Raw genomic sequence first — 15,811 nt, 5'->3', positions numbered from 1 at the left:
CACAGACCAAACATTTTGACATTTACCCTATTAAGTTGCCGGTCCGACGAAACCATAAACAAAAATAGCGAAAACTTTCATTCATTTATCAATCTCTATTATCTATGTTAGCCACGGCGCGGCACTTAAAAAAGTTTACCTACGTTGGCTTAAAGGCGCAGTTGGCCAAGCCAAAACCCACAAAAAAAAAAATTAAATTTTTACGTTACCATGGCAACTTATTTTCAGCAAATATTAACTCACAACAAATGTCAAATCGTCAATAAAGCAGAACAGCTGTTGACCGGCCGCCATGTTTTTGTACAAGAGGAGGCTTACGGAAGGTGTATAGTAGGGTCCAGCCAACTTTAGCATATCAAGGTTTTACGAATCAGTTGGAGAGTTCTTTAGCGCTATTGATCGTTTATGAATAAAGTTTTTTTGACATTTGCTTATAGCAGGCCTATAGGTCTCCCGTAACTTTTTATGAATAAGACCGCTTATATATACGTCCGGTGCACCCTGGATATTCAGAGTAACGCCCGCTTCTGATTTGCCAATCCTTTTACACAGTGACAAGCACCAGTCAAACAGAATGAAGAGGTAAAACGGCGGATTCCGTAACCTGTTTCTTTAAATGGTTGAGTTCATAGTATTACAAAGTAATATTTCACTGTTATTATTGTATATCTGAACTAGACATGGCATTCCCACATGTTAATTTACTCATCACTCTCATACCCCCATACTTTATGAATCGCGCTTCGGTTTCGATTTCCGATATCATTAAGCATTTGTAATAATGATATTCTCAGCCTACAAAGTGATCATTCAACTAAACTTCCCTCTTACGACGAACACGTTATGAAAGCTGCAAAAGCCGCGTTGTTCCCCACACGTGTTAGTGTCACGTAAGTCACGTGACACACCGCACCGTTATAAATCAAAGACTCGGGTTTGTTTTTTGATGAACGCGCCTGTTGATTGGCAACAATCTGAGCCTTCCAGAGTGACGTATCAACTGTACTTTATATAGGGTGTTCAAAAGTGATTTGGTAACCGAAAAGGATGATCAAACGACCTTTGTTCTACGACTTTTGAAAAACCGCGTATAAAATTTAGCTTCTTCATAAATACTTTGTTAGTCACGTGACTATTTACTATAGGGGGGGAATTTTTATTCTTCTATCATAGGTGTGTGCACAGTAGGTAGGTAGGCGGTAGCTACTCAAAAGCACTCTCTGCTCCATCAATCTCATAACCAAATGAGACTGATGATTCAAGATGTTGAAGCGAAACTTGAGATACCGTCGTCGATAGAGCGAAGGGCAGTCTTTTGAGATACAAATTGATTTAGGTACTAATAAATTGTTCGAGACGACGCCAGAATTTTAAACAAATTTCCTTTTAATGCAAATACTGAACGACAAAATGAACGTAAAAGCAGTAGATCACGATCTTTGTGTTCTATTTACTTGATTAATTGAAGGTGATTTATTTTATTTTTTATTCTCTAAGATGAACATCCCAAATCGTGAATTCTTTTTAAGACTATATTCCGTCTACGATAGGTATATATATACATATAAATATAGGTATAGATGTAAACTTAGTTACATTACACAAGTAAAAATATAAGATTATCTATCATTATCATAATAACATAATTTAAAAAAAATCTATTTGCTTATTTAACTATAATTATTAATAAAATTTATCTATGTTTATGTTTTGTTTGAAGCGTCCGTAGTCGAGCGGGCTTCAGTAATCGTAACTGATCACTGAGGTTAAGCAACAACTGACACGGTCAGCCATTGGATGGGTGACCAATTTCAAGTGGTGCTTTTCTGGACGCTTCCGTGCTTCGGACGGCACGTTAAGCCGTGGGTCCCGGTTGCTGCTTCGGCAGCAGTCGTTAAGCCTAGTCAGAGGCCTTCGGGCGGCTTGAAAACATCTGACAGTCGGGTTGCCCACTTACCCGACAACTCTCCCAGCACAAGCTTGCTTGTGTTGGGGTCCACCAACCCGCACTTGGCCAGCGTGGTGGACTAGGCCTAAACCCTTCCTTCATTGGAAGGAGACCCGTGCCCCAGCAGTGGGGACGTAATGGGTCGTGATGATGATCTATGTTTAGTCGTTCTCTAGCTAGGAAGTAGGGTAAACAGTGGTGAAATTGGCCACCCCCAATAACTGGCCACACAGCTTTTCATTCGCCTAAAATAAGAAATACGATGACAGCACGCCATCTGTTACAGCTTGACACTAACCACTAGTAAGTTGTCGTTCATTTTAGTTCACACTCACTCCGCTTGAAGGATTGGTCTTCAAAATACCCGCAATTTTCTGACAGTCGGCGACAGTGCGTCTGTTAAAATGGTTGTGCGCTAAGAAAACGTTAAGCGAAGACATTATTTCGAGAGGCGATATTTTTTGTCCCCAGCTTCTGTGAGTGACTTTAAATAGTGACAACGATAGATTTTGAGGTAAGCAATTATAATTTGTACTGATTTAATCCTTGATTTGATTTTTTATTGCATTTTTCGACTTGGCCAGTTACTGGTTCCTGTTTTATAGTATTTTTAGTAACTGGCCCCCCTATGCCAGTTACCCCAATTTGCTACTTGCAAATAAATTAACTTAAAATACAGCTTATTACCTTGGATTTAAATAGCATTTTCTGTGGTAAAAATTTTGTAAAAATCGTTCAATATTTAGTAGTAACTGGCATAGGTATTCTAGTGGCCAGTTACTACATGGCCAGTTACTGCAAAATATTTTATGTTTCAGGATATATGCTAAAATCTCTTCAGGATAATGGTAGCCCAGCCGACAAACAGCCTTCATCCTTCAGCCTCTTTCATTTGGACTGTATCCTCGTCAATATCCGTAGTGGTTAGCAGCGATTTGAATCGGCTCTGTTATTCTCTTTGGAAGCTGGAGTTGCCATGCCAACTTCAATTTGGTGCAGCGTGGGACGAAGGGCCTGCTTCATCAGTCTTCTCTCCAGCTTGAAGTTGATATTCAGAGTGCCTCCAAGAAGTCGGTGATCACTCCCAGTTTAAAATGTATAAATCATATTGTGTAAATCACTGAGGCATCTCTGGATATGTGCCGCTTGTCAGTCATAATGAAGTCGATTTCATTTTTCGTCCTACACCATCGGGGCTTGACCATGTTCACTTCCTCCGGGGATGTTTCTCATAGAAAGAATTCATCAAGTACAGCCCATTCTGGTCTGTCTCATTCGAGGAAGTCAACAAGAATTTGCCCTCTCCGATTTCTGCTACTAAAGCCATGGGGTCCTACCCTCAATTCTTTGCATTCTTGTACTCCCATTTTGGCGTTGAAGTCCCCCATCACAATGGTGTATTGGGTCTTAGCAGTACACTTGATAGCCCTAGAGATATCTTCGTAACTATACTGCTTCGACTTCTGAGTCAGAGTGTCTCGAGGTTGGTGCATATACCTGTACGACCTTCAAGGAATCCCTCTCGGTTAGTTTAAGTACAAGGTACGCTACCCGATTCGACACACTACTGATCTCCACTAACTTGTTGACAAGGATCTTGTTGACAAGAAATCCTACGCCACCTTGGGACAGTTGGTTACCCTCCCGATGGTAGAGCATGTGACCAGACTTCAGGGTCATCGTGTCCCTCTCTAAGGATTTCCGATAGCCCTATTCTATTATATTCTGTGTGGGGGTGTCAGTGCCTGCACCTGGCTCTCTGGAATGGAACCTTTGTGCATAACCCCAAGGTCTAAACTGTCTTTCTTAGCTTGGACCATTTCCCTCCATGCTGGCATTCCACTGCGGGTTGGTGGGTTCACATATCTAGATGTGCAAAATCTAGACATGCAGGTTTCCTCACGATGTTTTCCTTCACCGTAAGAGTGATGGTATACATTGTACTTAAGTTAAAAGAACTAATTGGTACATGTCAGCACCGGGATTCGAATCCGCATCTCTGGCGTGAGAAGCGGGCGCTTACCCGACTGAGCTACCACCGCTCTCCGATAGCCCTAAGATGTCCTTATTTTTTTGCCCAGCTCTACCTCGTGTTACATCATCTTCTCGTCCTCTCTCAGTGTCCGTGCGTTGTATGTAGCAAGTTGTATTTTATACAATCTTAAAATTAGTTCAAGAAGAAGCTAAGATTTAAGGATTTGACTTAATATAAACTTGAAATAATTCAATATGATTGTTAATAAAGATTTGTGATGATTTATAGATAAGAAACTTATTTTTTGTCATAATAATATGTGAATTGTGACGTTGTTACACTAATTACATTGAAGGAGTATTGAATTGTAGAAGTATTTTTGTTTTTATATTAAATTTTGTTAGAAAATCCTTCCTTCATTGGAAGGAAACCCGTGCCCCAGCAGGTGGGGACGTGATGATGATGATGAACTGTTTATTTGTTAAGAAATATTAGATATTTCTCATTATTAAGTGTTAACACATTAACTACGTCATAATACATTAATTGTAATAGGTTTTTTATAATGTTTGCAGTAGTTATAAGGTTAAAACTTGTCATTTTAGTTAATTATATTAGGTGGCCAGTTACTGCAAAATAAGAGGGCCAGTTACTAAAATTTATGGCCAGTTACTACACAAAAGTGATACTTTTCATTTAAATAAAGATATTTAAATAAATAGTTCTTATTGATTATTAAATTGATCAAAAAAACAATCAACAGGATCTAGTGAATCATTAGATATATAAATCACCTAAATCGGATCATGCATTTAGATGGAGCACACACGTAAAGTGGCCAAGGTGCTTAAGTGGCCAGTTACTACCCCTTTTACCCTATATCTTAATATAATTATGTAGGTCATTATGGTCTGACATTATTAGCCGATTCAACATAAGCTTTGTTGTTGAACAATAACTTTGCTGCGTCTGTCAAGTTAAAACCATTAATCTTAATGGTTTCATAAAACGGTTGGGTCTTACGACTTCGCGAACTTACGGACCCTCGTCTTCTGAAGTTATTCTGTCATCAACTCAACAAATAAATATACTGAGCCACAATGTAGCGGCTGCGAAAACCTCGGTTAACCCTAATTTTATTGTAACCCCCAAAGATTTCATAAATAAAATACATTTGTTAAAAAATAAATTTTGAAATAATCCTAATATTGGAATAACAACGTACTTCGGTCTGCATCGTGTGTGGTTTAATGTTGTCGTTTGCAAAAATGGCGACCAAACCGACTGGCTATTCCAACTTTTAATTAAGTGCAGTATGAAGTCAGAGAAACATACTAACATACTTTTACATACAAAATAAATATGTAATCAGTTTATTTTGTGGACTGCGTCGGAAAAAATCATCTCGCATTTCGGGACAGAATATCATCTGATTATGTTAGTTTATGTTGCTGGCAAAAGAGCTTGTCACTCAAGCCGTCATTGAGGAGAGCTATACAGAATGTATACAGGAAACCAGTCAACTGAGAAGATAACTTCCCGTTGTGAGGTTGCCAAAAAACTAGTGTACCAAAATCTTAGATGAACAATATACTCGTACCTACGAACAAGATGGTGAGCCACGTACAAAAACAAAAAAAAACTGACCGCATTTTGATTACTGTCAAACCGTTTTAAGTTGTACCTGATGACAACCATTATACCAATGCAATACTAAATAAATACTCACTGATGTTATTTGACGAGACGTTCCTTTTCACTGACACTCCATCTATTTCGTATTAAAATTTTGTTGGGCAAAATGCTCATCGTTCGTCGCCGACAGAAAATGCCATTGATCAAATTGTTGACACGTCAGCGCTATCTTGGTTCCGGCATACACGAGAAGATATCGACACACCTTATTTCTGCCTTATTACGGTGTAGGTACTTACATACATTGATGTTTCAAGCAGAAAGCAATACAGCAATTTTGTACCTACTTGAATTTTATAAAAATAAATAGGTATTTTAAAAGCTTTAATTACCTATGTAACGTTTCACCAAATAAGTAAACTGCGTTTCACATGTGCAGTAAAGTTGTGCATACCATTATTAAACTTATAAGTAAAAGAAAATTCACGCAGATGCCTATACTTTGGCAACCCATGGTTGAGAGAGGTTCTTGTCAGAAATCTACTCAAACGAAACTATTCACGCTGAATTTGATCCAGGGTTGGTTCTAGCTACGATATGATGTATTATACAATGACTTGTAAGTCTAACAGAACGGAGCGGGTTAGCGGACCGGTATTTGAGGCAATCGTCCAATGAAATTGCATGAGCGATATTTATACAAATTTTTTGGTCGCTTTTTACTTCGCACACCGCTATGCTCCCTCACTCTGAAGGCAGCCTTAGCATGTATTAATACATTAATTAAACTAGCGTAAAATAAAAATAACTTTTTCTTATCCCACAGTGAATCTCTCCGTGGCAGACACGATGGTGTCAACCCTCAACGTGACCTTCAACTATACCTACATGCTGTATTCTGATTGGCCCTTCGGTCACTTCTACTGCAAGTTCTGTCAGTTTGTGGCCGTGCTCAGCATTTCTGCTTCCGTGTTCACCCTCATGGCTATTAGCATAGACCGGTAAGTTTGCATTTATTCATGTGCGTGTGTCGTGATGGTGACACGTGATTTATGCGATAGTGTAATACGGAAGTTTTCTAAAAGTGGGCCATTTTTTAACTAAAAATATAGGTATTTACCTATTTACGAGTTTACTTACGAAAAACGTAAGTAATTGTAAAAGAAAATGTAAACTTGCAAAGAGGGCCAATAATTTTATGGGTGACAGTCCATTTTCTTTATTGGATTCCTTTATTTATGTCGCGAATGAATCCAATGGGTTGTTTAATTAAATACCTCGTAAGACCTTGTAATAGCGGAAAGATGGTTAATTTTATAGGTGTTCAGTGCTCATCGAAAGAACCTCTTCCATCAACAAAAATTGATTTTATTTTGCTTTGTCAGATGTACATATCTATTAAAATTTCGTAAAATGTTGACCTCACGTATCTGTACGAGTATACCTATGTACCTACCTACTTTTCGTAATCAATATACATAAGTAGAGCAGGCCACGAGGGCATAGTGGGAGTTTATTTCTACCTATGAGTGGTAAGAACAATTCGGTACAGTCGTCGAAATATAATAGGCCCGTTTGGACAGCTACAGTAGTGGAGAGGCACCAGAAGAAGAAGAAGAAGGACAGCTACACAAATTTGCTATTTACTCTTGATTTACTTGATGAAATACATAAAAAGGCACATAATCTGGCTTATTTTTTAACGGCTGAAAGAAAAAAGAACTTGAGGCACCAAAGTTACTTATTGTTTAGATTTTTTATGATTTAGATTTGACACTAGCTGTCATCCTATACATTTTCGAGCTGTCCAAACGGGCCTATTATATTTCGACGACTGTAGTGCGTGTATGGTACGATACGGTAGGTAACGATTCTTCTGCAATCCCGTGGCGAGTAAACGGAAATTTATATGGCTGAAAAGTCCCAACTCTAAATACTGGCACTTTCCACGCAGTTTCTATAATCTCCCGACAGTCATCGTCTACTCTTTACGTCATTCCTCCACCCAAAGGTTGCCTGAAAGAGATCGCTTTTAGCGATGACGCCGCCTATTGAGTTATATCTGTATAAATTGTTATTTGTGTCCTGTTTAGTCAATAAAGTGGTATTCTATTATATTCGATAGTAACATGAATGTATTCCCCAGGTACGTAGCAATAATAAGCCCGCTGCGGCCGCGGCTCGGCAAGCGCGCGACGCTGGCCATCGCCGCCGCCATCTGGGCCGGCAGCTGCGTCATCAGCAGCCCCAACCTCATCTACTTCACCACCGCCGACGTGGAGACACTGCCTGACGGGAGCAGCAGGTGAGACGTCATCATCATGAGGTGTGCCTGAAGGAAGCCCACCGAATGACGTTTCACCACTGACACATTAGCAATTCATGAGCAGCATCGCTCGCCTGTCAGATCCATACAAGTTACGTCTGATTTAACAAGCGTGACGCTGCCTGACGGAGCAGCAGGTGAGATACCCTCATTTGCCGACCTAATGGTGTAGTGGTTGGTGAGCCTGACTATGCCGAAGGTCTCGGGTTCGATTTTCGGAAGGGACAGATATTTGTTTAAAGACAGATATTTGTACTCAGGTCTGGGGTGTTGATATATATAAAATATGTATACTGTATCTATGTATTTGTGTAGATATATCAGCTGCGAGATACCTATATAACAGGCTCTGTCTAGTTTGGGGTCGGATGGACGTGTGCGAGATGTCCCCGCATTTAATATTATCATTATGAGGGGTCCCTGAAGGAAGCACATCAAGTGACGGACACATATCACCTGTTCCTTAATCGTCGCACTGTTAGCAGTCAGTGACTGACGCTAATCTGACTGGCCAATCCTTTCGTCAAGGTGACAAGTCCTATACCAGCTGTAAAATGTTCAAATACCTATACATTTTATTTGTTTTAAAATAAATAAAATTTTACTGAACATAATATTAAATAAGATTGTTTTATTTTACAGGAGAGTCTGCTTCTCGGAATGGCCTGACGGTATAACGACTATGTCTAGACTTGAATATATGTGAGTTCAATATCATTCAGTAATAAATTACTTAATTTAAATTATTTAGGTACCACTCAAAATCTCATTCTATTTCAAATGCTACTATTTTTTCACCCATAAATAAAATGGCACCTAACTTTTACTACCTGTTTCTATAAGTAACTCTATTTACCGATGACTGGTAGTTACTTTCATACGAATTTGACATAAATATGAAAGCAACTACCAGTCATCGGTAGATGGAGTCATAGAAACTGGCAGTTAATGACGATTAATGACGCAGGAACTAACTAATAAAGATTATGCAGTGGATGATTATTGGCGGATGATGAAGCTTTATTCTAGGTGTTATAGTGCCTGCACTTGGCTCCCTCATATTGGACCTTTGTGTCCCCTTAAAGTCTAAACTTCCCCGCTAAGCTTCTACCATTTTCCACCACGTTATTCCACTGCGGGTTGGCGTGATCTCACAGCAGTGCAGCTGCCGTACCATCGAAACATTATAATAATAATAATATAGCCTTTTATTTCCGAAAACTTACAAATAGTAACAAAATAAAATCTTACATAGGTATCTTATAACTACTATTTCTTAAAAACTTACACTACTATTTACAAGCATGCAGTTACAGAATGTCTCTGATTTCGGTGTGCCTTACGGCAAAGGCCTCCTCCAACTCTTTCCATTGTTGCCTGTCCATGGCTACTCTTGTCCAGTGAGCTCCTACCGTGAGTTTCAGTTCATCCTCCCACCTTCTTGCTTTCCGTCCTCTGCTCCTGACACCATCCCTTGGGTACCAAACTGTCACCTTTTTGCTCCATTTTTCCTTTTTGCATCGAAGCATATGCCCAGTCCATCTCCATTTAAGTTGATCTATACGTGATAGAATATCCGTTAGTTTGGTTTTGTGCCGTATATCTGTACTTCTGACTCTATTTTTTAGCTTCAAACCTAGCATGCTTCTTTCCATCCCTTTCTGGCATCTTTCTAGTTTTTCCCTATGGTGTTTCGTAAGGGCCCAGGTTTCACAGCCATATGTGATGCAGGGTAGGATGCAGGTATCAAAAGTCTTCTTTTTGATCTTTATGCTCAGTTCCTTACTTTTCATCACTTCTTTCAGAGCCCAGAACTTCTTCCACCCAGTCGCAATTCTTTTGTCGATTTCCTTTGACATTTGGTCATTTGGTGATATTATCTGGCCTAGATATACATATTCCTCTACATATTCGAATTTTTGTCCATTGTTTGTTATGTCTATGGGGGTTGAATTTGTCATAATTTTGATGACAAATCGAAACATTAGCAATTAACAATCCATAAGCAGCGTTGCTCGCCTGTATAATAACTGTCAGATACATACAGTTATAGTTACGTCAGATTTGACAAACGAACGCCGCTGTTTACGGATTTTTATATGCTTATGTTCGGTGGTGGTAATTCCAGTTTCCTCACGATGTTTTCCTTCAAACCTACAAAAGTCCCGAGGCTAATACAAATGTTCCCTTCTAGATACAACATAGCGTTCATGGTGCTCACGTACTTCCTGCCTATAATCTCGATGACGTACACGTACGCGCGCGTGGGCGTGGAGCTGTGGGGCTCGCAGTCAATCGGCGAGTGCACGCAGCGCCAGCTCGACAACGTCAAGAGCAAACGAAGGGTGAGCATTAGGGCTAGGGCATGCAATACCGCAATACCGGTATTGCGTAATACAACAAAGAACAAAGAAACGAATCCGGGATCCCGGACAAAATTCACGCTTTTTTCAATATCGGTATAGAAAGTTAATACCGGTATTGAAATAATACCGGAATCGGTCATTTTTTATGCTATAAATTAAGCGATTGAGATATAGTTAGTCTTGTGCTCCTATATACTATGAAAGTGCACTTGTTTTCAACCGTTACATGCGGTTTTTGGCCTTTGGAAACCTACGTGTTGTACATGCGTTCTAAAACTGAGCATATGCTGAGCTGATGCTCTTTTTTTATTTAGACTAGTTGAAGTCGGCATAAGTACTAAACTGATACACCAATAACTGAGTCAGTGGTAAAATTACTGGTAAGTCAGTACTTTGTAATAAATTAAATATATTATATGAGTAAAAGGTTTGCACAAAGAACAAAGACACGAAACATTTTTTGATTTTGAATAGATAAATATGTTTTTCTCTCGAAAATTGTAATACTTGTACTTATTTTTATATATCTTGGTCTTGTCTGCTATTACGAAAGTAAAACACTAGAAGCTAACAAATGAAGTAAAAATCGTACAGTTTTTTCTGCATTCCAATTTTCCCCTCCAGTTGATTCATACGATAAAGCACACAGGGACCACAATCTTTTTATACGTCTACCAACTCTAACATGTTGTAGAAAGTATATTAGTTTGTGTTGCATTTTCTAAGCGAGCAAGAAGATCCGTGAGCCATTTATCTTTCTAACAAACGACCTGCATTTTGCAGTGCGATTTTGTTACTTCATCGCACACAGAGCAACGCGCACTTTCATGGCAATCCGCAACCCTGCGACTGCAATGTAGCCCTCAAGCAATTGATTTTAGTGCTGTAAATTACAAAGCTATTCTAGGACATTCGATTGGGTTGTATTATATGAAAAATTCAATTGAAACAAAAAATGACATACATACACTTGCAAGCAATGAAAAAGTTTCAGTGACATATGGAATGGCAAGCGGAACTTTATCATTGCTCGTGAGTGTGTTTGATTGTTTTTAACCGTATTGCTATTGAATATTACTGAAATTGTAAAAAAGTAATTCCAACTGTGACATTATCCTTCAGTGCTATCATCATTTTATCCAGAGTTTTCCACGGAAAAAGGGAATAATAAAGAAGTACTGACGGAGAAAAGTATACAGCACGCTAAAGTCAAACATTTTAGATAAATGATAATCAAAATTTTTTGCAGGTTATTGAAATATTTCACCATTTCAAATTCTTTTTTCACTGAAGTCGAAGAAATTTGGAATACTCATAATAATACTTTGACAATAGACAAATAATCCTAAAATTCAAAAACATTATTTCAATTTCAAATTAAATATTTCTTTCCTAGGTGGTGAAGATGATGATGGTGGTAGTCGTGATCTTCGCGGTCTGCTGGCTGCCGTTCCACGTGTACTTCCTGGTGACGTCATACTACCCGGACGTGGTCAACTACGAGCACATCCAGGAGATCTACCTCGGCATCTACTGGCTGGCCATGAGCAACTCCATGTACAACCCCATTATATACTGCTGGATGAATTCTAAGTACGTATAAAGACTGCTTTTAGCCCCAATTTCTCCAGAGTCGGTTATTTAACCGACCAGGGGTTGGTTTATCAATTATACGTCATCTCCATATAAAATTCTTGACAGAAGTGTCAAAAGTCAACCACTAATACCTGGTTATGCTCTAACCGACTATGGAGAAATTGGCACGATACTAAATTGACAGATTCTGAACGTTATTTCATCGCGTCACTTAATCGCGGGACATTCGACTGTTGATGAACCGAAAGTTCGTATCTGAGTTTAAAAAAGAGACTTAAGTTTTGTATTGGCTAATGCACATTCTTCTTATTCTTCTCTAAACTTTCCGCTGTCAATTTAATTTCATAACCTATATAGTTACTCTCTGAATGAAGAAAACAGAATAATTTATATAATCATTATGTTTTTGTGTCTTAATCAATATCATAGAATTACCTTTTTATTAATATTCAATTTTGGAATGCTTAACTATGACAATTAAGGCTATATCACTACGCTATTTAATTAGTAAAATTGAAAGCCAGGATTTCTGCGAATTTTAATTTAGCAAGCTCTTAGTGTTAGCTTTGTAGGTAAAGGTAAAATTTATTCAAAATCTACACATTAAATAATTTAACAAGCAGATTCAAAGTAGAATTGCTACAAATAGTAAAGTAAATAATTACATTGTTTTTAAATGTGATTTGATGAATTATTACTATATATACGTATGAATATATTTTCTACTTATATTATTATATTTTTTGTGGCACAACATAATGATACTAGTCAGACTATGGAGGAGCAAAGGTGTTACCACTCCTCCATTGAAAAGGGAGGATCCTGTGACCAATTTAAGCGGTTTAGCTACCTAACATAAGCCTGTTCGCCCAAGTGCTACACACCAAAAGAAAGGTTGCTTTTTTATAACTGTAAGTAAACGTACCAACGTTTTCAAATACAGGTTTCGTCGAGGGTTCAAGCAATTCTTCTGGTGCTGTGGAGCCTTAGATAGAGGGGGACTGAGCAGACATCGAGCCTTTGGGCCCGAACGATCTGGAAGGTCTCTTTCACCAAGCAGGAAAAACGGTAAAACATTTTTTTAACTTACCTATTAAAAATGGTTTAATTAAATTTTGAGTCACCAAGTATTATAATGTTTATGATCGCTTCACAAGCTTTTCGCTTATTAAAGTTAATAGTGTATGTGTTTAGGACGATAATGAAGAAGACTTCTCTTTCATAGGTTCGGTCAAGCGTCCGTCAAAAACTACACAATTATCAAATAAAGCACCAGGTACTCCACATCTGATGTACTCACACAAACTCCACAAATATTGTGGATCCATGAATGACCGATGCTTGGTAACTGACTATACCAACTTTCCCAATTAGTTGTTCATGCATGGTAGGCACATGGATCGATTGCAGTAACGATTAGTAATGTTCAAAAGTTGATGTGAGTGACATTACCTTCGAGATGCGTTTCGTTTGACTGTATATTGTATCGTTGCCAATTTGTTTTTCTCATGATGATTTTACATGTAGGTTGTTACATCGATTACTTGAATACAGCTCTTATTTGAGGCTATTATCTCAAAAGTGGCGTATCTTTGGCGCTTATTACCTCATTTGATATTAATATTTTCATGGCTGACACAATTTCATACCGATCAATCTGTCCAAATCGGCTGCTGTATTGTAGTTAGACAAGTATTGCTTGTAACGTTATATCATTATAGTTTGGCGCTTTTCAATCTTCAGTTATCTTAAATGGTGGCAGTGGTAACTACTTTCTCTTATTAACAAGTTCAGACAGATAATATAACTATATTTTTTTTTTTACCAGGGACAATCAGAATGTCATTGCACAGCACATACAACAACACGTTGCTGAGCTCCGCCTGACAGCGCCGAGGGACGACCGATCCGGTCGGCGAGCGCGCGGCGAATGAGCCAGTGCAGGTTGAACGCACGTGGATATGACGTAGCACCCGCCCCCCGCGCGTCCCGCTCACCCCGCAGGACTTGTATGCGTGAGCGAAATAGTGGATGAAAAACTTTTTACGAACTTTAGCTGAGCTAATCTTTAAGATGTTCACTGTGCTAATTAATGCTAGCTACCAAATACGATTTTATCATGTTTTTATAACTTATCTCGATCAAATCAATTGAAAAGGTAAAATTGAAATTTTACTGGTGACAGTTTAATGTCTAATTTGTTTGTAAGGTTAAAAACCTAAATTTTTTGTTTCAAGAATTCGTTTGTATTGTTTAAGTCTGTAAATAGTTGAATATAACCTGTAAATATGAATGTTTTTAGTTAAATGGACCAATAAAATGATGAGAAATTACGTATCATTAGTTAAGAAACAATAATGATTCATTAATGGCTGTACTGTCCTATTATGTAAGTACCTACCTAATTTGTTTTGTGAAAATACTGAAAATGCCCAACTATGAACGAAAAATATAAATATAGTAGGTATTAACTTTTTAGCTACCTCACATTATTTTTTTCTTTCATTTAAGTAAGTACTTTAACTTAAAAATACATAAAGTATGTTTATAAATTTCTATTAGTAGGTTCCTACTTAAGTTTGATAATTGTGTTTTCAAGAATCAAATCACCAATATTTTAAAATTCATTTTATTCTATTGTTTTAAAAAAGATAACAAGAAATTTTCATTTTATTTTAAGTATAATTGGGACACTTCATCAAAACTAATGCCTGTGATATAGATACCTACGTCTCATTACTAGCTACTCACTCTAATAATAAAAGCTAATAATCTCTAATATTAAAATGAACCAGCTATATATAAAAGCTTTCTTTCATAAACTTATTGTAATTTAATTTAATTCTGTGAGTCTCAAAACCCAATAACGAAGAATATTCAGTATTTTACGTGCCTATCATTTCACTGATAGCACGGATCTCTGCGCTTTTCGGTACCTAACCAGTAGAGTTATCACCACCGAACATTAGAAATTAACTATAGAGCTTCCACTATGTTATTGTATTTTTGACGTTTCCTTATGTCTGGTAAGTAAAGTTGGTTTTCCTCAAAGTCGTCAAAAATATGTATGGGATTTCGAATGTCTAATATAATGGACAGAGTATAAAGAAGCAGGAGCGTTGCTCGCATGTCAAATCTGACGAAACTTGTATGGATCTGACGGCTGTTTGACAGGCGAGCAACGCTACTTATGGATTGTTAATTGCTTATATTCTTGTGTGATAACTCCACTGGTTAGGGTAGGTACTCCGATGGTGGTACGATAGCAGTAATAAGATCTTTAAAATTACTTAACACAGGAAACGTACAATATTTTCATATATTTTTTTGTTAAGATGCCGTCATGTTCTGTACACTTATTCAGCTTAGGTATAATAATTATGTTCTAACCTAAGTACTTAATTAAAATTGGAAAACACAAAACAGAAAAATAATTGCTATTCCACAAGTACATCAGCCTGTATAAAGTAACTCTAAGGGATAAAATTGTAAATAAAGTTAAAGAGTTACGAAAATGATCATATTATTCTAGATTTTAAGAACCAAAATGTCTGTATGTGAAACATTAAATAAAAAATATAATGAAGTAAACTTTCTGTTTGAATCTATTCTTAAATATATTCAGCTATTAGGTAAGTTAGTCCGTAATAAAATAATAATTAAAAAAAATTAAAAACCGACTTTTAAAAACAACTAAAATGTAAGAAATAATTATAAGGTTTACACCAATTCTATGTGACAGTACAAATATACCTAAGCAGGAACTGTTCTTTTTTGAAGTTGGTGCCATTCTTCTACAAATTACTTTTTCACCGCACCAAACATAAAAAAGAAGTCGTTTGAAGTCGGTTTTTAATTTATTATTTTATTTTTAGTTTATTTGCAATAATTTTCAATCAAACGTAAGGTGCAAATGATACAAATAAGTCCTACTAGTCAATACGAATCATTGAAGCCTAAACACG

The 15,811-nt window shown here is 37.4% G+C and overlaps 1 protein-coding gene across 3 annotated transcripts in view; it reads left to right on the top strand.

The window, feature by feature from the left end:
• LOC105398778 (tachykinin-like peptides receptor 99D) overlaps positions 1-15,437 on the top strand; it is an 80,560-nt gene extending 65,123 nt beyond the window's left edge. For 2 of the 3 annotated variants that reach the window (XM_048622863.1, XM_048622864.1), the window contains exons 4-11: positions 6,385-6,559; positions 7,705-7,863; positions 8,527-8,586; positions 10,079-10,229; positions 11,647-11,843; positions 12,790-12,914; positions 13,072-13,122; positions 13,675-15,437. In XM_048622863.1, coding sequence (XP_048478820.1) covers positions 6,385-6,559; positions 7,705-7,863; positions 8,527-8,586; positions 10,079-10,229; positions 11,647-11,843; positions 12,790-12,914; positions 13,072-13,122; positions 13,675-13,733 — 977 coding nt within the window. In that variant the 3' untranslated portion in view covers positions 13,734-15,437. The remainder of the gene's footprint in view (positions 1-6,384; positions 6,560-7,704; positions 7,864-8,526; positions 8,587-10,078; positions 10,230-11,646; positions 11,844-12,789; positions 12,915-13,071; positions 13,123-13,674) is intronic. The other variant, XM_048622865.1, reaches the window with a different exon arrangement.
• The last annotated feature ends 374 nt before the right edge of the window (positions 15,438-15,811 follow it).

This window comes from Plutella xylostella, chromosome 9, assembly GCF_932276165.1.
Source record: "Plutella xylostella chromosome 9, ilPluXylo3.1, whole genome shotgun sequence".
Lineage (NCBI taxonomy): Eukaryota > Metazoa > Arthropoda > Insecta > Lepidoptera > Plutellidae > Plutella > Plutella xylostella.
Note: the sequence above shows the minus strand (reverse complement) of the source record. Positions and strands in the feature narration are given on the sequence as shown.